The 22949-nt window shown below is 42.9% G+C and overlaps 1 protein-coding gene across 11 annotated transcripts in view; it reads left to right on the top strand.

Moving 5' to 3' along the window:
* Positions 1-110: 110 nt before the first annotated feature.
* Positions 111-22949, top strand: part of Sec16 (Secretory 16) — a 35782-nt gene continuing 12943 nt past the window's right edge. For 2 of the 11 annotated variants that reach the window (XM_053745979.2, XM_053745986.2), the window contains exons 1-22: positions 111-483; positions 781-3371; positions 3709-3887; positions 4269-4316; positions 5699-5815; positions 6545-6700; positions 7064-7160; positions 8890-8973; positions 10517-10616; positions 10752-10905; positions 11135-11268; positions 11404-11497; positions 12174-12236; positions 12955-13053; positions 14427-14596; positions 15229-15448; positions 15771-15925; positions 16390-16541; positions 17810-17933; positions 18855-18920; positions 19771-19920; positions 20745-20855. In XM_053745979.2, coding sequence (XP_053601954.1) covers positions 415-483; positions 781-3371; positions 3709-3887; positions 4269-4316; positions 5699-5815; positions 6545-6700; positions 7064-7160; positions 8890-8973; positions 10517-10616; positions 10752-10905; positions 11135-11268; positions 11404-11497; positions 12174-12236; positions 12955-13053; positions 14427-14596; positions 15229-15448; positions 15771-15925; positions 16390-16541; positions 17810-17933; positions 18855-18920; positions 19771-19920; positions 20745-20855 — 5133 coding nt within the window. In that variant the 5' untranslated portion in view covers positions 111-414. Of the gene's footprint in view, positions 484-780; positions 3372-3708; positions 3888-4268; positions 4317-5698; positions 5816-6544; positions 6701-7063; positions 7161-8889; positions 8974-10516; positions 10617-10751; positions 10906-11134; positions 11269-11403; positions 11498-12173; positions 12237-12954; positions 13054-14426; positions 14597-15228; positions 15449-15770; positions 15926-16389; positions 16542-17809; positions 17934-18854; positions 18921-19770; positions 19921-20744; positions 20856-21340; positions 22295-22949 lie in introns of those variants that run through there. The other 9 variants (XM_053745988.2, XM_053745980.2, XM_053745985.2 and 6 more) reach the window with 9 other exon arrangements.

Here is a 22949-nt window from a genome sequence, read left to right as displayed (position 1 = left end):
ATTTCGCAAATTGGCATAGTATTAAATGACTAGGATAAATTCATTTTCTACACAGATATAAAAACATTCTGACACAAAAAGCAAGCACGAGTTTTGGTTTTCATTCTATTCTACGACTAGGTATGGCGACACTGCCAACAGGGCACCTTCGATCGATGGGCTGCTGTCAAAAATCTTAAAATATTTATAAAATAATAGCAATAAGAAAATTAATTTATAGCTCGATTTCCTTCGGTTTGCTGTTTGTTTTAATTTGTATCTAGACAATAATATCATTTGTTGGTAGCAGCACCATCGAGTTTGTGAGAGTGAAAGTGTTCGTTTCTTGTTCCATGATAGTGACGGGGCTACTCGTAGCCGTCGGAGCATATGTGAGGTGGCTGGTGAATGTTACGTAAGCGGTGGTAGCGCGGCATGTCGTGGATGAAGCGGCCGAAGGGCGGCGCACCGCCGCTCGCCGACCAGCAGCTCGCCGCACCCCAGGTACGCTCAGGTTATACGCAGCGCGGACGTAAACAATGACGTGGACCAACCTCCTTGCCGCTCCGAGAGAGCCCGTGTTATTGTAATTACGTAGAATGCCATGCAGAACGAATTGTAAAAACACTAATGTTGTGAAATTACACAGCATGAAATGACATATCTTTTGATGTCTGTTTGCAGATTAATTTATCAATAGACTTATCTATTTTAGATATTCACTAGTGGTTTTGTAAACATTTTTTCTTCTTATTTTCTAATAAATATATTTGTTATAATAAACTATTTGTTCTATTTCAGCTATATGGAAATCAGCCAAGCGCATATCCAAACTTTCCGAGTGGCACAGGTGGGAACAATCCTCCACCTCCACAACAGTACTGGCAAGCACCTCCGCAGCAGCAGCCACAGTACAACCAGCAATATGGCCAGGTGTACCAACAACCAGCTGATTATGGTGCCAATGCTAACCAATACTACCAACAACAAGCACCACCACAGCAATACAATCAGAATTACCCCAACCAAACATACAACCCGCAACAGGGTTATCAGCAGAATTTTTATCAAAACCAAGGAGTTCAACAGCAAAATTATGTTCCAAACAAAAGTAATGACGGTTGGGAAGACAATTGGAACTGGGGCTGGGAGGACCAATCCAAAGCCCAGAAAGCTCAAGGCGCTGCTCCACAGCCAGTGCCTCAGCCTCCGCAACCAGCATATAACAATGCTAATGTTATAGAAGAAAGCTTTGCTTCCACAGACAGTTGGAACTGGGCCATGGAAGAGAAGAAGGAAGTCAAGGACCACCCGCTGGGTGCTAACCAGGGAGTTATCCCACAGGCAGTGAGAAATGTTGAGCCTAGTCAGGATAATAACTTAGTTATCGAGGCAAACCAGCACAATTCCAATCTGGCTGCTACAGAGGAAGTTCGGACTCTGAATGACACAGAGATTATTAAGGAGAGACTACCTAATCTGGCTCTGGGCAAGCGTTTTCATATAGATAATTTAACTCCTCAATGGTCTATAGAGTCACAAATGTCTCAAGACTCAAGTGATGGCCCTCAGACACAGTCTGAAGGAACTTTTAGAAGTGAAATGCAGTCTCGAAACTCTGATAAGTCGAATTGTTCTCAGCATAGTCTCGATGAGCCATATCCTCAAAACCCGGAGTGGCCACAGCAATCTTTAGACGAGCCTGGCTTGGAAAATAACACTTCCAGTATTCATCAACATGAAATTCACAATGAGTTGGCAAACTCCATGCAAGAAATGAGTATAACTAATAGTGAGAATCCAGCACCTGATGCATCATTAGCCAGAGAGACACATGTTGTGAACAGCCAAGAAAAGCCCTTGTTACTGCCTCCTGTTTCATCTGTTCCACCATCATTACCAACTACTCATGGAAGTCAGCCAACACAACTACCACCTTCTTCACAACCTCCCACATCCTTACCTCCTGCTCCAACATCTGCCTCTATACCTCCTCCAACATCTGCTGCTATGCCTCCTCCAACCAATTTTCCTCCGCCTTCTTTACAGTCTACAAATCCTTTCAAAAATGCTGGACCATTCTCACATAAGAATGCAGGCAAAGTAGCAGGGTCAAATCCAACATCCAGCCAGCAATTTCCACCTCCTACATCCAGCTCAAGCTTGACATCTCCTGGAGTAGTCAACAAGGTATCTCAACATAGCAGAGCCCCCCAGGGCTTTAGTGCTAACCTGGAGACAACTCCTGACAACTCAGAGAGGCCAGATCATCCACAAGTGATGCCATTCAAACCCATGCAAGTTGCACAGCAAGTGCCAGAGAATTTGGAAGTGGCTCCGAGGAGTGATAGGAACGAATATTTGCAAACTGCACATCTTTCGAGTGGAGATTATGGAGAAAATACAGATTTTAGTAGAAATGTACCGCCTCCAGGTTTGAGGAGAATGGTAGTGGGGCAGCAGGAGTCTGAGTATAATCAAAACATGAATATGTCTGGGGATGAGCCTCCTCCAGGACTGGCGCGGATGGTGCCGGGGCAGCAGAATGAGGAAGAAAATATTTACAATCAACCAAACGATAATTACTTAGATCGGCATATCGATGGCCAGCCGACAGAAAGTGGCTCGCGACCGTACAGACAAGCAGACGGTCAACAAACGCCTGATAACTATACTCAACCTGCACGGGGAGACAGGCGACCGATAGGGCTCGATAGGATGGTTCCAGGAGAGCCAAGTAATGACGAATATTCTCAATATCAAGCGCCAAATTACTCCAGTAACGAACAGCGGGTAGTGACGGGCGTCGACCGTGATTACCCCGTCCAGACTGACGCAGGGCCGACTGACGTCAGAGAACAGAACGTTGACGGGTCGGACTACTCTATCCAACCATCCCGGAATGATTTACCAGATTTCCCCACACCGGAAGAGCAGCAAAGAGAGGTTACAATGGAAGGCGAGAACTTGCAAGACTTGAGTATAGTTTCATCGACAGAGATGTCGTATTCGCGCGAGCACACGTTGGAAGGCGCGGATATGAACACCACAGACCTGCCTACGGACCGTAAAACGGATTCGGATCTGGACCGTCCCGTGACTAGTTCTAGGAGACAGTCGCTAAATCACGTGAATACGTCTGGTGATGATTCAGAAAGAGATAGGATGTTTAAGAATTCGCCGAGAAGGGATAAGCACAGAGGTTCGAGGGATCGGGATAAGGAAGGAAGGTATTCCCGCGGGGATCGGAAGTTCGAGCGGGAACCCGAGCGCCGCTCGGGGCGGGACCGCGACCACAGCCCCGACGCGCGCAGGCCCAGGCGCAGCGCTAGGTCGAGGCGCTACGACACTGAAGATACGGATTATTACAGCGATCGCGAGAGGGAAAAAAGGTATCTATTTTGCTATAAGTACCTAAAAACAATACAGTCCAGATAGTCTTCGTGATTTAAGATGTAAACATTTTTATTAAAATATGATATAAACTCTGGCCTTGGGAGAGAAACTTTTATCAAAGCTTACATGGAAAAAGTGAGATGTCTGCTTTGACAAAAAGATAGGAAAAATCGTTCACTTTGATTAACAATAAAAAAGTCAAGGTTAATAAAATATTTCCCGTCCATCCATGTGTACATTTCCTTTGATCTCCACTTTACACTTTTATCTTGTCCCTATATATTTATTCATATTTATAAGTAAGGTTTTGAGTCGTATATTTGATGTCGGTAGACGTTACCGCGAAGGCTCCTACACGTCGAAGCCGCCGCGGCCCGACGACAAGGAGCGGCGCTACGACGACCGCCGCCGCTACAACACCATCGAGCGCGAGCGCCGCTACAGGGACATTGACCCCGCCAGGAAGTACGGCAACCTCAGGCGCGACAGAGATGATGAGGAGAGGAGGCGGGGTAAGTATATATTTGTTGGTTCTTTTTTAGCTCGTGGTGCAAACGAGGGGTGTAAAAAAATTGTGACATGTACTTACAGTCAACAGCTTGTCGAGTGCAAATAAATATATTGATTGATTGAGTTACCCTGCATAGATATCTATGCCAAGTTAATGGTGGAGCATTTGCAATTAATTTGAATAGTTCGATGTGCTGTTGACTGTACAATCTACGTCTATCTGTACTATTAGTACCAAATTTTATTTTAGTTTCGTCATTTATCTAACGCGTGCTTTTTACCTACTTCAAAAAGCCTCCAAACGGTGCAAAGGTTTTGTTTATTCGGTTCTTACCCGTTATTTCCAGAAAAATATGAATTGTTTTTCTTCAATTTATTTGCAGTTGTGACATTCTCGGGCGAGGCAAAGACTAATTGTGGTAGACGCGAAGGTACAGTCGCCTGCGAGTACCGCACTGCATGCCGCGTGTGTGCTACATGCAGCTTCCATAGCGGCACAACACTTGGCTTTGCGTGTTTTGTGTTACTGAATAAAAATCTCTGTTTCATCTTAAAGTGCCATATGAATACCAATCTGACTCATGTATAGTCGTTTTCATATTCCTTTTTTGACCTTACTTTAGAAGAAGGTAAATATCGTGAGAACCTGCACACTGGTAGACTGTTAAGATCACTAATGTGTATGCATCTTCTGCCATTAGATGGCGGTAGTTTTAAAACAATTGCATAATATCAAAACCCTCGTGGGGTTAGAGATCCAGTAAATTTAAAATTTTCATCTTCCAACTTTTAGGCAATTGGATATTGTCTGTCGAAACATTTCAACGTCAGATTGCATCAGTCACAGTATTATGTGCAACATTGCAATCCAGTCAATAAGAAGGATGTTTTGCTAATATGTTATTTCTTTGTTTAATAATTGAAAAGAAATATTTTTTCATTAAAATTAACGTATAATTTTTAATGGTATTAAATGAAATGTATTGAGCTATATCGTAATATAAATGAACATATAATATGCCAAGCCAAGCCTTCAGAATGTTTCGCTTCAACACATTCAAATAATATGTTCTTGCTGTGTCTGATTTGAAATAACAGATCTCAATATCGTTCACTCATTTCGATTATCGTTCAGTTCAGTCCGCCATTCAATTCTGATTTTGATGTTGAAGTATATACATTAGATTTTCATTTGCTTGCAAGCTCACTCAAACAAGTTTTTCACACTTCAATTTACATGTGTCTCTAAATGTGACAAATACACATTATTGAATGTCTTCTGATACATATAAATCATCACTTTCTTGACCCATTTCATGTCTGTCAGGAAGAGATTAAAAAAAAATAGGTAATAAAGGGAAAAATTTTACGTAAAATAATATCTTGTTTTGTGCTGTAAAATTGCTGTTCTGTTTTTTTTTTTTGTATAATTGGTAATACGTTTTGTTAAAATTTTAAATTATTTTTCACCGTTTCACAAAATGCGTGTGTTTTGTAAAATCATAACATCGCGAGCAAACATTCTAAAGAAAATAACTACATATCATCAAAAGCTTTTCATTTTTATGGACACTGCGGCGAAGTTGCTGCATTTGAAATTGGTTGAATAAATACGTCAGTAAAAGTATTGTAGGAAGTTAAAGTTATCAAGAAAACTCAAGAAGAGTTGGATGGATGGATTGCAGCAAATAAAGTATGATTAAGATGGAGTGTTGATTGAAATGGCAAGTGTCAGAGTTCAATGGTTAACCGGATCTCGTGAATAGAGAAAAGGTCCCCTAGAGCATGAGTACATGAGGCATGTTGTCCGCAGACGAGCTGGGCTCGCCGTCGCGGGCGGAGTCCCGCGACCCGCGCGACGACCGCGAGCGCCGCCGCGGGGACCCCTACCGGGAGCGCCGCTCGAGGCATTCTCGACCTTATTACGATAGTAAGTGGGCTTGCTTTTCATTGGGAAGTGGGTCAAACCCGTTGTGGCGTGGCTTTGTCAGGAGGAGAGGTCAAAGTAACTGGCTAAAATGTCATCTCTACGTGAAATTTTTAATGTTTTCGTGAAAAAACATGTTAGTCTCCTTCTCTTAGTTCGGGTTGAGAAACTTTTCGGTTAGGAACTTTATATAACTAATTTCCCTAGTTCCACATTAGTAATTGCATAACGGATGAAAACGTTATGAAAACACATTGAAGCAATCATAACTGTTTTAAAACCAGGCGACGTACATATACGCGTATGTTTGTACTCAGGTTTTTTATTTTGCCATTTTAATTTTGTTTTCTTTTTCTACTCTAATTTCGACTAAAAAAATGTGAACGTAAAAACACATAACTACATATTCCATTACACCTCTTGGCTCTGTCCACCCCGTGAACACGTGGTGTCGTATCTGCACCTCGGCTGGATATAAAATAAAATGCATATAACGTATTTAAATCACCGAATACAATCATTAAATATTATATAATAAATAATTGATCAGTTTTAATAAACACGAGATTTGCTATATTTCGGTCTCAGTTTATTAGAAATACTTTTAAACTCCAAAATCCGTGACGTCACAACACATCACTGTCATACAAGCTCCACAGAAATTTTTTTTAAATAGTACCTATCTGATGTGACTAGTCGGGATAGTAGTGAATGACGTGGTTGTGCCCGCAGGCCACGGCTACGGCGGGTCGTACTCGGACCCGTACCAGCTGCAGCGCGCGCAGTACGAGTACTACGAGCACCTGCGGCACACCGACCCCGCCGCCTACATGCAGGTCTACAAGCAGATCATGGCGGGGCAGAGGCCGCCCGACTTCTCTTCTAAAGGTGCTTTTTATTACATCGGCTTCGACCCTTGACATTTTCTGAGTTCTCATTTCAGACATTTTACTTGGCCCACTGCTGGGCCACTGGCCTTCCTTATGGTTGGCTAAGTAGGGCCATGATCCACCACGCGGGCCCAATGGGTTTTAGCTACTGCAATATAAGCTGGGCAGACAATGACTTAACGTGGTTTAACTACCTTTATTAGTATAGCTGGAGTTGTAATGGAGTTGCAAAAGTGACGCAAAGCCATGAAGCTTTTAATTTTTAATCCGTCATATTTCCGTATACATATTTCTAAGTTAATTTTGTAAAACAATATTTTATATTTTTGTACTACATGTATATACCTATTATCCGCACCAGTGGCGGGATTCATGGCGCTGCGCGAGTTCCAGCCCGAGGAGCGCGGCTCCGTGCACTCGGGCCGCTCCAGCGCCAACGACCTCAAGGGGCACGACACGTGAGTCTGGCTTCTCTCACTACACACTGCCTTCTAACACACGGACATACTTCTCATATAAATTTCAATCTGGAAAAAGGACGATTTGGGACTAATGAAGAAACCATGAAAACGCTCGAGAATGTTATCATATCGTATATCATATTTTTTCAATGCAAAAAAAAATATCATCGGGGCTTAATACATTTTTGGTCCAGATACATCCTTTGTTTAAACCAGCGGTCCTCAAAGTGTGCGGAGCGGATACAGATCCCTGGGCTCCGGCATGGGCTCCTTGTAGTAACTGTTGGGCCTCCGCGATAATATTTGTCATATAATAAATCAAATCACAGACTTTTATTTCAAAGTCTGTAATTTGATTTGTTAATAAATCTACATGTAAAACTAGGTGTTATATAATTTAGGGCTCTGTAAATTTTTTAGATTTACAAAAAGTCTTTAGCTTCAAAATAGTTTGACGACCACCGGTCTAGACAGAATATATTTCAAACAATAGTCCCAGACATCCACCATCCACTACACCTGCACCACAACCGTCGCTTTTAACAAACATTATTTTACGCTCCATTGCGCGCAACTGAAGCCTTCGCTATTAACAGCTTGCTCACATTACGCAATGTACATATATCAGCACGATCGCTTCGATCAATCATAACGCACAATGGACCGTTAAATCATTACATTGTTTAATATTCACAACATGACGCTCACTGACATTTACATAACAATTCGGTGTACAAAGCAATATATTTTTATCGATATCTGAAATAATTTGGTTTGTTTCGATCGTCTAATACTGCTAATATATTTTCTGTTAACTTAAGTCCCATACCTCCCTGAACCTGGGTATTCCGGGACAACTCAATAGAAAATATAATTTAGGACCGCCTCCGACAAGTGATTGTTCTGATATTAATAGTTGTTGTGTCTATTTCTCACATTAAATTTAATCAAATTATAATGAAAAGAACACGTATTTATTTTAAGCAAATCCAAACGAGCAGTATTACATGATGATAGTCAACGCTTAATTCACTGCCATAGTTGTGCTAAATATTGAGTAGGAATCTTACAATTTCATACAATTTAATCGTTCTTTGGGAAGAAGCGTGTGTCTGAAAATGTTTTTCCTCCATATTTTTTATTAACCTCACCTAATCATGAGTGAGACAACTGATCGTAGCAAAGTTTTCTCGCTCGGACTCGATTGTTTCTTGTCATAGTTTAGCACAATTTTGGTAAAGGCGATTTAAAAAAGTGCGCAAGCAATAGTTTAAGAATTATCTGATTTGCAGAATATTTCGATTTTTTGCACCACGGTACTTTGCTTATAAACTGGACATTGCTATAAATATTTAAACATGACATAATGACATGAGTAGTGTCCAATTTATTCACAGTTTGGGGATCATTTTCATTTTGTTCATGACGTTTCTGACAATGTCACATCGAACTAAATTAAAATTTAAAATCAATGTCATTTCGTTCACCGCTCAGATTAATTATATTACGAGTATGATTGTTGGCACGTTTCATGACGGTCAATTAACAATTTCTCAATTCACTGAAAAAAAATGCATGAATATGTTTAGCACGAGCGACAGCAAGGAAATAGTCTAGAATATTTTTTAAGCCATCGTGATACAAACACAGTTCTATGTGCGCATAGTGGGAGGCGTCATATGTGTGTGTGCGTGTGTGAAACGATATGTGTGTGTGTGGTGGGCAGGTTGTACGCGTACCGCTCGACGGGCGGCGCGGGGTCAATGATCGGGGCGGGCAATGCTTCTATGAGGACCGATTTCTCTGACAGGTAAATATAGTAAAATATCAGACGGACGAGCAAATGCCATATAGTTAGTGAAAATATAAATATAATTTATTTATGTATTGTTCAAAGCAAAGTTCTGTTTATTTAAATATACGTAATAATATTTAAGGACGTTGTAGATCGACTGCACGTTTATTGCATTGAATTCTAACGCATACGTATCTACGCAGGCAGCAAAAATTTCATACAATAACGCAGTCGGTTTACACCGGCCTTTATTCCTATTTGTTCGACTACTACATCGATGATTGATTCTCACCACACTTGAAGTGTGAGAAACCACGCACAATTTGATATTTCAGTCATTTGTTCGTCTCGTTCCAACCTTAACAGTACAGGCTACTCGAAACAATCCCGGACAATAAAGTTTTAGATGACATTTTCATGTCAAATTTTAAATCAAATACTAATTTTCAAAGCAGCAAATTACAGGCCTACACCGGTCTGAACTTTGATAAAATTATTATTTCGATACCTATGCTATATAGGTCAATACCTAATTTATTTTATGCTTTAGAGTAGAACATTTGGGGGATGCAGTTTTATACCGAATAGAAGGTGGCTGTTGGTATCCATTTAAATGTCATGAAAGCACTAGATGTTTGGCTCGGCACCATTTTGCACGTTTCGTCTCATTGTCCGCAGCGCACGGGCACACATTGGTTATTTAGTTACGTAGTCGTAGTATACATAAAACTAAAATACATGTAATAATTTCCAATCATACATGGCTGCTGAAGTCACGTCACAATTGGATGGAAAAAGTATTTGCACTCCCCATAAACATATAATTATTATATAGTTAATATTTTGTTGAAATAAAATCGACATTTTGTTATTTTAAGATCCATGTTGACATGGTTTAAATGTAGCTAATTTTATTTATGAGTTATAGTATGGCTCCCGAATGTACCATTTCAAGATGTTTCTCGACTTTTTATTAAAACCAAATCATTTATTCAGTAATTAGACCTTCCCAGGCGCTTTTTCACGTCAATTTTTATTTTAAATAGTTATTTATCACAAGCTACAACCTTACATATGTTCGTGCAATAGTATTGTATAAACATCGTCTTTCTGTAGCTATTTATCCGAGACTGGTGTGCTGTTCTCCAGTTGCTCACCTTAAAATAAAATGGACGTCATATATTATGTGAAAACTATGTACCTGCAACATCTATAATTAAATAAATGTAAATTTTCAGCTAAATCAGGCTAGTAGTTTCTTTTATATAATATCAGTTCTGAAATGTAGCTGAACTAGCTACATTTCTCCGCCGCGATTCGTCCGCGTTATTTCGATACAAAAGGTAATATTCTGTTTATTTCTGTGAAAAATTGTATCAAAATCGCTCCACAAATTTTTGAATTTATTCGTCGCACCATAGAAATACATAACCTTTCCTTTTTTAATATTAATTAAGACAGATCAATGTGAGAGCTGCTGCTGCTACAGATTTTAAGTGGTTAAGATGTTACCCAGGCTCTGCCTTTACGAAAGTTTGACGAGTTTATCTGTCTGTAGGGACCTGAACACGGACGCGTCCCTCAACCTGCAGCTAGAGGAGTCCACCGTCCGCTCGGAGCGCATGACCCCGTTCAAATACTCCACTGCGCACATCAAGGTGAGTCGTGAGTCTGACTTGTTTAATAAATGTATATGGTAAAAGCTTGAATGTTATTCAGCCAGTTAGCGAACCAAATCAATTGAAAAAGAATCTTATGTATTTGCCAAGTTTCGCACGTGTGTATCACCCCAGGGCAGCATCTCGTCCCGCAACGTGGTGGTGGTGCGGCCGTCGTACCCGGTGGACGGGCGGGCCGCCACGGTGCACGTGCTGGCGCTGAGCGCCGCGCTGCGCCGGGACCCGCGTCGCGCCGAGCTCGCTGCTTACCCTGGAGTGCTGCTCAAAGGTATGCTTCTTCACGCTTTGTCTACAAGACCAATCTTCTTGAAATTTTGCAGACGTGTAGTTTGAAGTATGGGGAAGGATATGGGGTACCTTTCATTCCGGAAAAATTTACATGGGCGAAGCCGCGAACAAAAAGCTAATTGTCAATATTTCCAAGTCTGTCTATCGCTGCGTCTCGCTTCGAATGGACTCAATAGTGAGAAATGTTTTATAACACGATTAATTGACAGGTGTGACACACAAGAAGAGCGTGATCGAGTACTGCATGGCGAAGGCTCGCTCGGCGTACAACGACGACCGCCGCGACCGCATCGGATATATCCTGCTGTGGGAACTACTCGCTCTGTTGCTGAGGCAGAACGGGGTGAGAAAACATTCACTTCCAAATATCATTATTTGTATACTTGGGTTCCGACGCTTAACAGCTCAGGAAGAAACAGAGAATACCTTGTAATGGGAAAGACGTACGTTTGAAATACATAATGCATGTTCGGCTCAGGTTGTGGTGGGCGCCGACATAGCGGAGCTGCTGATGAAGAACAAGCGGGAGCATGAGTTCCACAGCGACGCCCGCGCCGCGCACGCGCACCACGGTACCTACCTTGCTGCTTACTCTAGTTTGTAAAAATATGATAATGTCGGCTCCACACTACCGCCCAATTCGCACAGATGCCGACGCGAATGCATGAGAACTTTTATTTACCGCAATGAAAAACCAGCAATGTATGCCGAATCCGCCAAAATTTGGCGAACTGTATGACGATATAGGTGACAATATGTATGTGCACTTTTAAAAACTTCCACCCTAGGAGTGCGAGACCTGGTGTCGTGACAGGCTTTGTTTAAGCACCAATCTCACCACAATAATATAACAAAATGTGACTGTTACTTTTAGTGTATACTATTATGAACTTTTGTAGAGAGTAACCAAATGTGTTATTATTAATGGTATACGGTTTATGTTAGCTACAGTTTTTTACAAAAACTGTAAATTATTCAAACGACGCTCTTGTCGAGGTCGCTTACACGTTACGGGGATAAATATAACAATGTGTTAGTATGACCACATGTAGAGCCATGCGCCATTGATCGGTCGCCTTCGTGGCCTTGACATCCGTCGACATACAACGCAGTTGTATGAAGTTTTTATGTATATCAACAAGTGTCAAAACCTATTGAAAACAACGGAGGTACAACGTGCTGTGTCATCTGAACGGATCGATGGGGCGTGGCTCTGGAGTCTCGTAAGCTGAGTAGTGTACCTGTCAGCAGGCAGCCGGCGGGAGTCGCCGCTGTCGGGGTCGGCGGACGAGCCGCTCGGCGAACTCGACGGTAAGACATCCTGCAAATATAAATGAATATATCAGGACAAATCACACAGATTGAGCCAGACCATATTTTATAACATATACATATATAGATAAACATCTAAGACCCGGGCCAATCGGAAAAAGATCATTTTCCATCATGACCGGACCGGGGATCGAACCCGGGACCTCTCGGTTCAGAGGCAAGCACTTTACCACTTCACCACAGAGGTCGTCATTGAATCGTCCAATACTATAAATGCGAAAGTTTCTGACGATGTGTGTATTTTATATGTTTGTTACTCTTTCACGCAAAATCTACTGGACCGATAGTTATGAAATTTGGCACACGGGTAGAATACAACTTGAAATAACACACAGGGTACTTTTATCCCGAAATTCCCACGGGAGCGAAGCCCCGGGCGCGGCTAGTAGATAATAAAATTTCATCCATTTATTTGTGACGTTGACAACGCACATTCTCAAAATCAAATAATCTAATATGTAAATTAGATTACACAAGCTCTTTTTTGCGCTAAATTTAAAACTGTATCTCTCAAAGCTACATGATACTAACTTAATTCGCTTGAATAAAACACTAGCGCCACTCTACGGCACTAGTATTTTACTCGACGTTTTAGGTTACACTTGTCAACTTCAACGTTTTATGAAAGTGTCCTAAAATGCATTATTGTCATGGGTATATAGTGTTGTACAACGTAGTATAATCGTATGTTGTATAGGTGTTGAGCAGCCGGAAGATCGACCGGCGGTGGACGAGGCCACGGCGCTGGCTCGGCTGCGGGAGCTGCTGACGTGCGGCAACCGGCAGGAGGCGATCGGTGAGTGACGCTGCTTCTGTGCTCTTATTCTAATTCAAATCATTTATTCAGAAATTAGACCTTCACAGACACTTTTTCACGTCAATTTTTATATTAAATAATTATCTCTCACAAGCTACAAACTACTGGCATTTCGGAAAGACCACTGCTGAGAAGAAATGCCGAAAGAAACTCATTTGAAAAGTGTTGGTATCATGCCAGAAGGGCTTACTATTATTGTTTCTTGCAATGTTTTTTTCTAATAATATATAAAAGTACATAATGTACATAGTCAAAAAGTATTACACGTGCCCGGACTGACACCGAGGCCAAACTCTAATCCTAACTAATATTATAAATGTTAAAGTATGTTTATTACCTATTCACGCTTTATCTACTCAACCAATCTTCTTGAAGTGTAGCATGCACTTTGAAGTATGGCAAAGGATATAGGTTGCCTTTAATCTCAGATAATCAACGCGGGCGAAGCCACGGGTAAAGGCTAGTTAATTATAATTTTAAAAAGCCTATCGACTAATACGCTTTACGATTACATACATAATGACTTTTACGCACAATAAGCAATATTTCATTTGCGAAACAGCACTTAGTTTATTGACTTTCCTTATATGCAAAATTACGTGTAACAAATTATAAAATATTAAATAAAACACTGAATTGAACCGATTGATGGGGCCACTTTTTATCGCATGATCTATTTTGTCCTTTCGTTCTTTGACATAACGATTTTGGAATACAATATTTTGGCATAATAGATCTGAGACATAATTTATTTTTGGCATACGGGTAAATAATAATAATATTCATAATAAATTCTTTATTTACTAAAGGATTTGTACAACAATTTTAACTGATACAATAGTGTTTCCTTGTTATAAGTACAAATTACTTTATAAACCCTGAATTCCAAACTAGGCAAGTCTGTATTTTGGAATCCAGTGTTCGACCGTATATAATTGAGGAACATCCTATATAAAGAGTAAATAGAGTGCTTAGGCTAAAAGGATTAACAATGAGCTAGAAAAAGAAATATGTACGTGTGGTAAATGTGGCATAATTAACTTTTAGGTTGGGTTAGGTTAGTTATGGTTCAAATTGTTATGCGTAAACATTATGCGTAAGAACGTTACGCTTAAAAATCATGCCATAGTACAGTACGCTGTGTTACATTGTGGCTTAAACTTTTATGCTTATAGATAAAGACCCGATTTTGATATAGCTTTTATATAGGTTTTTTTTCTACTCCCTATAGACAGACTGTACACATTTAGAATTTTGTTAATACACTAAGACATAATATTTTGGGCGTAAACCTCAATACGACGCGGTAGAAAATCGAATGGGCCGATAGTGACCAACGTTACCGTGATCAGAATGGGCGATGTCGTCGCAGCTGTGGGGCCACGCGCTGCAGCTGGCGGCGCACTGTGAGCGCCGCACGCGGCTGGCCGTGCACGCTCGCTTCGTGGCCACACTGCCGCCCGCCGACCCGCTGCACACGCTCTACAAGACACAGCACGCCAAGCTGCCGCCGGTCGCCACTGTAATACTTGTTCTCATTCAATCTTAATCATTTGTTGATACAGGTCTTTGTTTACTAAACAGTAACAATTAAGGACCCTGACGGGCGCTGCAATTGCAAATGCTATGTCTGCCATAGACCTGTGTTCACATCTATCACGTTATACGTACAACGATTCATTATCTTTTCGCTCCCCCTTCAGACTATAAAAAAATCTGTGTATCATTGCAAGACGGAAAGGGGTGGAGCTTATTTCATTTCGTGCATTTCACGTGTATCTATTGGTCAAGTTTGTTATCGGTTTAGCATTTGATACTAATTATTAGATGGATTCAAGTCGAAGGTTTGTGTATAATTTGTTATGGTTTTACCCGAAGCCGGTCTAGTGTTACCATAAAAGCTTGTCAAAAAGTTTACTGATTACAACACCACTGTACACACCTTTAATTGGCTCCTTTGCTATCTAGTTTTATGTGTACTTCTTACTAAGAAAGTTTGTGATGATGTGTGTGTATATGTACGTTTGTTACTCAAAATTTACTGAACCGATTGTTATGAAATTTGGTACACGGGTGGAGTATAATCTGGAATAACACATAGGGGACGTTTTGCCCCGAAATTGAAAAAATGTCGGTCTTGTTAAAATAAAATAGTGCGCGGTGGACGGCGCGGACGGCGTGGACTGGCGCGCGCACGCGGCGATCGTGCTGGGCAGCGCGGACTCGAGCGCTGAGCACGCGGCGCGCGCGCGCAGCACGCTGAGCGCGCTGGGCGCGACACTAGCGGCGCGTGCACTGCCGCACTCCGCGCAGCTCTGCTTCGTGGCCGCCGGCGCCGAGCCGCAGCCGCATCCGCTGCAGCCGCTGCTCCCAGGTCTGTCTTGTCACTGTCTGACCCGGCTTTTGGAGAACTTTTCCTTTGTTTCATTTTAGAAATTTAGAATATCAAAATTTGTAAGGATTTGTGTGTGTATGTATGATTCTTACTCTTTCACCAAAATCTACTAGACGGATTGTTATGAAATTTGATACACAGATAGAAAATAACATGGAATAATCCATAATTAAGCACGGAAGCGAAGCCTTGGAGCGCAGCTAGAATTAGATTGAAACAAGGTTGCCTCGATGTCAGCAAAGATGACATTATGCAAGGATGTAAATATTAGTATGGAGAGTACGGATGAGTACCGTTGCAGTCCCGGTGACGACGGTGCCGCGGCTGGCGCTGCTGCTGGCGGACCACAAGGCGGCGACGCTGGACCAGTTCGCCACCAACGAGGCGATCTTCGCGACTGAGATATACGAGTACGCGCTCTCGCTCAACAGGGACTACGTCATCGACTCCATGCAGGTCATTGCTCATTTGTATTATACTGAGGTGTGTGTGTGATGGGCGAGGACATGTGATCTTGGAGTGTGATGACGATTGCCACAGGAGTAGCAGTGAAACAGAGTTGAGTATTTATTTCCAGCGTTTTTAATATGGTCACTAGTAAACATATTCACCCAATCTCAATTTTAGTATCTTGACTGCCGTCGGCTACAATATGTTCCCCTGCCATGTCGTGCCGTGGAATGTCATCGAAGCTTTGATAGATGATTAATTAATTTATGATCAATTAACAACTTTGTCGAAGAAGTTTTACTCTCAACAAGCGGTGGAAAAGTTATTTTTTACGGACACAACGTGATGATGATGACACTGAGTCTGCAGATGGGAACGCGGATGAGAAAACGACGGATATAGAGCCAGTGTTGGCGCATTACATAAAGATTTATTACATAGCACTTATGTAAATTTTGATTTTTCCATAGACGTACAAGCTGCTGCTGGCGATACGCCTGTGCGACGTGGGCGAGTACGAGCGGGCGCTGGCGTACGTAGAGAGTGCTGCGCGGAATGCGGTGCGGGAGCCGCACAGATACTGTGCGCGGCTGCTGCGGGCGCTGGCGGAGCTGGCGGACAGGTAACGTGCTGTGCTGAGCGGGAGCCGCACAGATACTGTGCGCGGCTGCTGCGGGCGCTGGCGGAGCTGGCGGACAGGTAACGTGCTGTGCTGAGCGGGAGCCGCACAGATACTGTGCGCGGCTGCTGCGGGCGCTGGCGGAGCTGGCGGACAGGTAACGTGCTGTGCTGAGCGGGAGCCGCACAGATACTGTGCGCGGCTGCTGCGGGCGCTGGCGGAGCTGGCGGACAGGTAACGTGCTGTGCTGAGCGGGAGCCGCACAGATACTGTGCGCGGCTGCTGCGGGCGCTGGCGGAGCTGGCGGACAGGTAACGTGCTGTGCTGAGCGGGAGCCGCACAGATACTGTGCGCGGCTGCTGCGGGCGCTGGCGGAGCTGGCGGACAGGTAACGTGCTGTGCTGAGCGGGAGCCGCACAGATACTGTGCGCGGCTGCTGCGGGCGCTGGCGGAGCTGGCGGACAGGTAACGTGCTGTGCTGAGCGGGAGCCGCACAGATACTGTGCGCGGCTGCTGCGGGCGCTGGCGGAGCTGGCGGACAGGTAACGTGCTGTGCTGAGCGGGAGCCGCACAGATACTGTGCGCGGCTGCTGCGGGCGCTGGCGGAGCTGGCGGACAGGTAACGTGCTGTGCTGAGCGGGAGCCGCACAGATACTGTGCGCGGCTGCTGCGGGCGCTGGCGGAGCTGGCGGACAGGTAACGTGCTGTGCTGAGCGGGAGCCGCACAGATACTGTGCGCGGCTGCTGCGGGCGCGAGAGTAGACGCGGGATGCTGTGCTGTGTGTGTACAGTTTCAGGTCTAAAGTTAATCCCAATAATATTATAAATGCGAGACTTGGAATGTGAGCGTGCGCCCCGGCAGGATGTTACTCATTCGATCACTCATAACTTAAATACATTCTATATTGGGCATATTTTTGTATTGACTACGCAACACAAAAATGTTTATTTATTTATTCTTAGGAGAACCAACAAATAGCTATATATACAGAACAGACGCTTAATATAAAAATCGGCAAGCCAATTATAGGTCCCCACTAATAAAAGCAAAATGGAAGTAAATGTTTATGAACATTTACAAATTTGGCACAAACTTGACCATATCCGCGAGCCAAGATCCGCACTCAGTGGTTACATTTATATATTTTGCAATTTAATAAACGATAATTAAATTACAAAGAATAAATTAGATAATCGACGTGTAATCGATGCCTAATTGACCATATTCTAATAAAAAAGATATATGAAGGATAGTTACGCCTGTTCGGCAGACTGAAGTACCACGACCCGGCGCTGCTGGAGGAGACGGAGGCGGCGCTGGACGCGGACAATGCGCCGCCGTCGCCGCAGCGGCAGCAGTGGCTGCGCGACGTGCGCCGCGTCGCCGGCTGCGCGGTGAGTGACCTCGTGCCGCTATACTAGTCGCCTGAACACGTCTCACTCGACTTTTACAAAGTATTTTGACTTTTTCTATTTAGTTTCACCCGGGGGCTTACCATCATGTCTTGATCCACTTTGCGACCTAAACTGATCTGCATCGTTAATTTTTAGTGTGAATGCGGTTCATTTTAGGTTCCGAAATTGAACTGAGATACATTGGAATCCTATAAAAGTTGACGGTAGGCCTGCTGTCCCGTTGTCTGTAACCAAATCGATTTCTCCTACTTCTTGTTGACCTACAATGGTGATATTTCCCACATCGCTTCAGTTTCCATGGCAATTAATTGTTATGATAAGCATGGCTTGATGGTGCAGCCCGGTTCGGCTACAAACGAGGGAACTCCTCGACCGTTTACAGCACGGACGTGGGGTTTTTGTCAGCCGTTAAATGCCACAAGATCTCTGTGATAACAATAAAAACTTGTGGCAACAATTATGTAAAAAACTTGTTTGAGTATTAAATTATCTTAATAATGCCCAGGTAATATTTAACCCTTTAAACGCCATAGACACTTTTAGACGTCCGTCGGAAACAAACACTTCAACAACAAACAATGTTCACTTTTCCGATTGTATTTTTACAAATGGCCACTGAACAAGCCGGTATTTTGTGAAAACTAGATAGATGTTGACACAGACACGTAGACTACACTGACGGCGGAAATCTCAACTATGTAAAGTACTTACAGGGTATGTTCACACGAGCCGGGCTGCTAGGACAAATCTATTTTACATATATTTATTTTATCTATGATGACGCCTAAAGGTGTCACGGCGTTCAAAGGGTTAAATAAAGGGTTTGTCAGTGGAAACTGCGGATCCCCAGTCGCTCTCGTTTGTAAATAAAGAGTGTATAGATAGATCTCTCGTCCGCAGCAGTCGGAGGAGCCGGCTGCGCCGCAACACGCGTACGACCAGCTGCAGTGCGGCTGGGGGGAACAGGTGGGCTATTTATTGAATATTATTATATAATAAATAGCTATTTAGAGTCAAATTCAAAATTCAAATTCAAATTATTCAATTTAGGATGATATACATCACTTATTTACGTCAAAAATTACTTGAACTAAGTCTACTGCCGACTTGCAAAGCGCAAGATTGAGGTGTGAGGTGTGCTGGTGCGGCACAACAAACTTCACCGCGGCCTTTTCTCCAAACACGTCAATTAACAAATGTAGGTCTTATACATACAAAACTATCTTGTGTATTTATGTTACAATATAAAAAAAAAAATTACTGGTTTTTCTTTTATATTTGTACTCCGCTGCGGCAGAATACAGAGCTGATAATTAAATGTTCCTTTTTTATCATGTATAACCTGTATTAAAAATAAATATTTTTGATTTGATGAAATATTACGTTCGAAATTCAAGATGACGCACGCATCATATTAAATAGCTACATATATTATAATTTATCGCCATCCCACTTCTTCATAGTCGTATTCCTCGTGGCTGACGGTCGTAGTTGTTACATGGAATGAAACACATACAACAACTTTCTTGGCATTATTAATGGAGTGGTTTGCCATTGCCTTCTCCATTTCACACACAAGTTAATAAGAATCAACCAGTGTGCAGGTTTCCTCACGATGTTTTCCTTCACCGGAAGCAAGTGGTGGTCGATGAAAACTACTATACATGAGTCAGATTGGTATATAAACTCATGTGGCACGTGTAGGATTCGAACATTCTGTCTGGGAACATTCGATCCACAGGCGGGCGTCTTAACCATTACACCACCACCAAACCAGCCATCCCACTACAACAAAGCATTGTGTCGTTGTCCGCAGCCTTTGCAGCCACAGCAACAGCAGCAGCAGCCGTACCAGCCGGTGCCCACATACGAGGCCCACCCGGCCCCGGTGCCAGCGGAAGAGACCCCCGACTACGCGGCGCAGTACTACCAGCAGCAGCCCCCGCCCCCGCCCCCGCAACTCAATGTGAGTTGCGTCTTAACTCTTTGATGAAATAAAAATAAATTTTGTGAAAATATTTGACATAAAAACGCATATTTATTATCTCTACATAATATTAAACAAAATGGCTTCCCGCTGTCTGCCTTATGTATGCTTATGCCATTTACACTCAGCTCTATCGGGCAGGGACGTGAGCACCCAGTGGGCAGCACGAGTATGTAAACAGGTCACTCGCGCTGTCGCTGCTCACGTCACCGCCGACAACGGTTACATTTTTGGAACTTTATGAAATTGAGCGGGTTATATGGGATGACTTGTACTGATCAGACATAATGCTGTCGAACCAGCGACCTCGACGAGATCCACGTCGGACATTCTCGCGAGTTGATAAATAAAGAAGAGAGTAATTAAATAAATAAAAATATTAGGACAAATCACACAGATTGAGCTAGCCCCAAAGTAAGTTCGCGACTTGTGTTATGGGATACTAACTCAACGATACTATATTTTATAACAAATACATATATAGATAAACATCCAAGACCCGGGCCAATCAGAAAAAGATCATTTTCCATCGTGACCCGACCGGGGATCGAACCCGGGACCTCTCGGTTCAGAGGTCGTCGAGAGAGAGAATAAGAATATGAAGGCTGAGTGTGAACGCTCACTCGCGTCGTTGTCGCCGCAGAAGTATTTAGGGGAATATTTCCGGCAGCGGCTGAGTGTAAATGTGGAGTTAGACATTTAAAACTACGCTTCAACAAATTTAATTAAAAACGTTCGCATTCACGAATGTCGAAAATATGATATTCGTAACATCCCTGTCAACAACCCCAATTCTCTTTCAGAATGAGGCGGTCCAAGCCGCGGCGCCCCCCGCGCCCCCCGACCCGGGGTACGCGGACCCGGCGCCGCAGGACTACTGGCAGCCACTGCCGGACCCACATTACTATAATGATGTGAGTTATACTATGCTATATTACATACTATAACTTAGCTGAACTGTTACGCTCTAATCTGTGAAATTACTGCTGTTTATTCCACTTCCGTTTGGAAGGTTAAGCTGGGATATTAAAATTCCACGTGAGCGAGGACGCGGGCACAGCTGGTATACAAAAAGTGTTAGATGGCGCAGTATTTTTAAAATACCAGCGACCTCGCTGATAATGAATGAATGAATACTAGATTCACGAGTACTCAATATTATAACAAAATATTTGGTCTGGAGACATCGGGACTAAAAAAATTTTTTTTTAATTCGAATGCTATATTGAACGATCATAGCTGATTTTGTCTTCTGAGGCACGGTTCCGATTACTTTTGCACCGTCAATTCCCTTTTCAATACAATACATATTTCAATATATCTACCCAACATTGCTATTAGAAATAAGTACCTAATAGGGCGGAAGAATCTCAAGCTAACGCTATGTGGTGGTGGACAGACGGTAAGTACCGTGCGGCGGCGGCTGCGGGCTCCCGGCGACCACGCTCAACGGCCCGCACTCCGCGCCGCGCGCGCCGCTAGCGGCCTGCACGCGCCGCCATCTAGCGACGAACCTACACTTTCAACTGCATCCGATACGCACACAAAACCTACGGCGGTAACTAACGGTCGTCAGATGACGGCCGACTCACCGCCATCTAGCGGCGGTCCATTAGCCTCCAATCATACGCATTCAAAACAGACAATATCTGATTTGGATATCCAAGTAACCCACGGCGTAACACCGTCACCTAATGACGTCACAGCATTAGTCCCTCAGCGCAGTGACGTCATACGAGGCACGGTAGACCGCTGGGCGTCACACCCCCACGGCCCTATTAGATACCGACCGTTAATATTCGGTGGGACATACCCCATAGACGCTCCGGAAGCGGAAAGCGCTGAGGATTTAGAGCGGAAGGTGTTAGCGCGGCGCGTCGAGCGGAGCGTGCAGCGTTTTGAAGAAGTATTGGCGCGGCGCGGCGCTATCACTTTTCCCATAGATGCGCCCCGTACATTTAACATAGACGAGCCCTTATAATTATATATTTTCTGATATTGAGCGCACGTCACAATATAGAATTGACCAATAAATTTGGCATTTCGCACACTCGAATAGTGCTCATATATTGAGTAGCCCATATTTTATTCTTTAAATTACGTAGTGAAAATATAACAAATTATATTTAAATAGTTATTTCCTAACGCAAAAATCTATTCTGCTGTACGAAGGTTCAATATGTTTACTGCATTGTGATAAATATTAAGTGAAATTAAAGTTATTGTTTACATAGATATTTACTTTGGTTTCGAAATTAGATCGAAACTAATAGATTTAGGAAGTGACACGAAAATTTATAAAATGATTTGGCCGATTTCGATACGCTTTACCTACTACGTAGATAGAATACGAGTTAAATGGGAGTGGGGGTGCGCTTCCGATCGCGCCGCACGTATCTGTTAACTCGTAATATTCATAAAATTATTATTTTTCATTGTTGCCAATAACGTTCCGTATAAATTACATTACCAGTTTCCTATCATTGTGATCTTTCGTTTGCTATAATTGGATGCACCTAAGTTGCAATATTCTTGGAGAAAAGTGCAAGTGAATAATTGGACGCAGTCTGTTAGCAAAAGTGTTGTGTTGTAATTTGTCGGTGCCCTAAAAATAAATAAGTTCATTGACCGTCCGAATTTGGTCATCTAACATTCCGTCTCGACAACATACTGATAATTTCATTACCATCGCTTAACTCAATTTGGCGCAGTGGGAGTGCGTCCGACTTAGATCCGAACGACTTGTGTTCAAATCCAGGTGGTAGAAAAAAATTTTTTTTTTTTTTCTCCTTTTTTGGGTTTTGTATTGTGGCTTCTGCAATGGATCACATTTTTAGCTGCGCCGGGTGTCTCAAACCTATCGATTCAAGACAGTACCTTTCTTGCAGCTTATGTAGCAAAAAGTACGACATTGCTTGTGGTAACGTATCAGAGCAAAAGTTCTACAGTATGATGTCGTCTGAACACAAAGACGCCCAGTGGAAGTGCCCATTCTGCATTTGTAATCA

The sequence above is a fragment of the Plodia interpunctella genome, chromosome 5 (assembly GCF_027563975.2).
Source record: "Plodia interpunctella isolate USDA-ARS_2022_Savannah chromosome 5, ilPloInte3.2, whole genome shotgun sequence".
Lineage (NCBI taxonomy): Eukaryota > Metazoa > Arthropoda > Insecta > Lepidoptera > Pyralidae > Plodia > Plodia interpunctella.
This window is presented reverse-complemented; position numbering and strand designations above follow the sequence as displayed.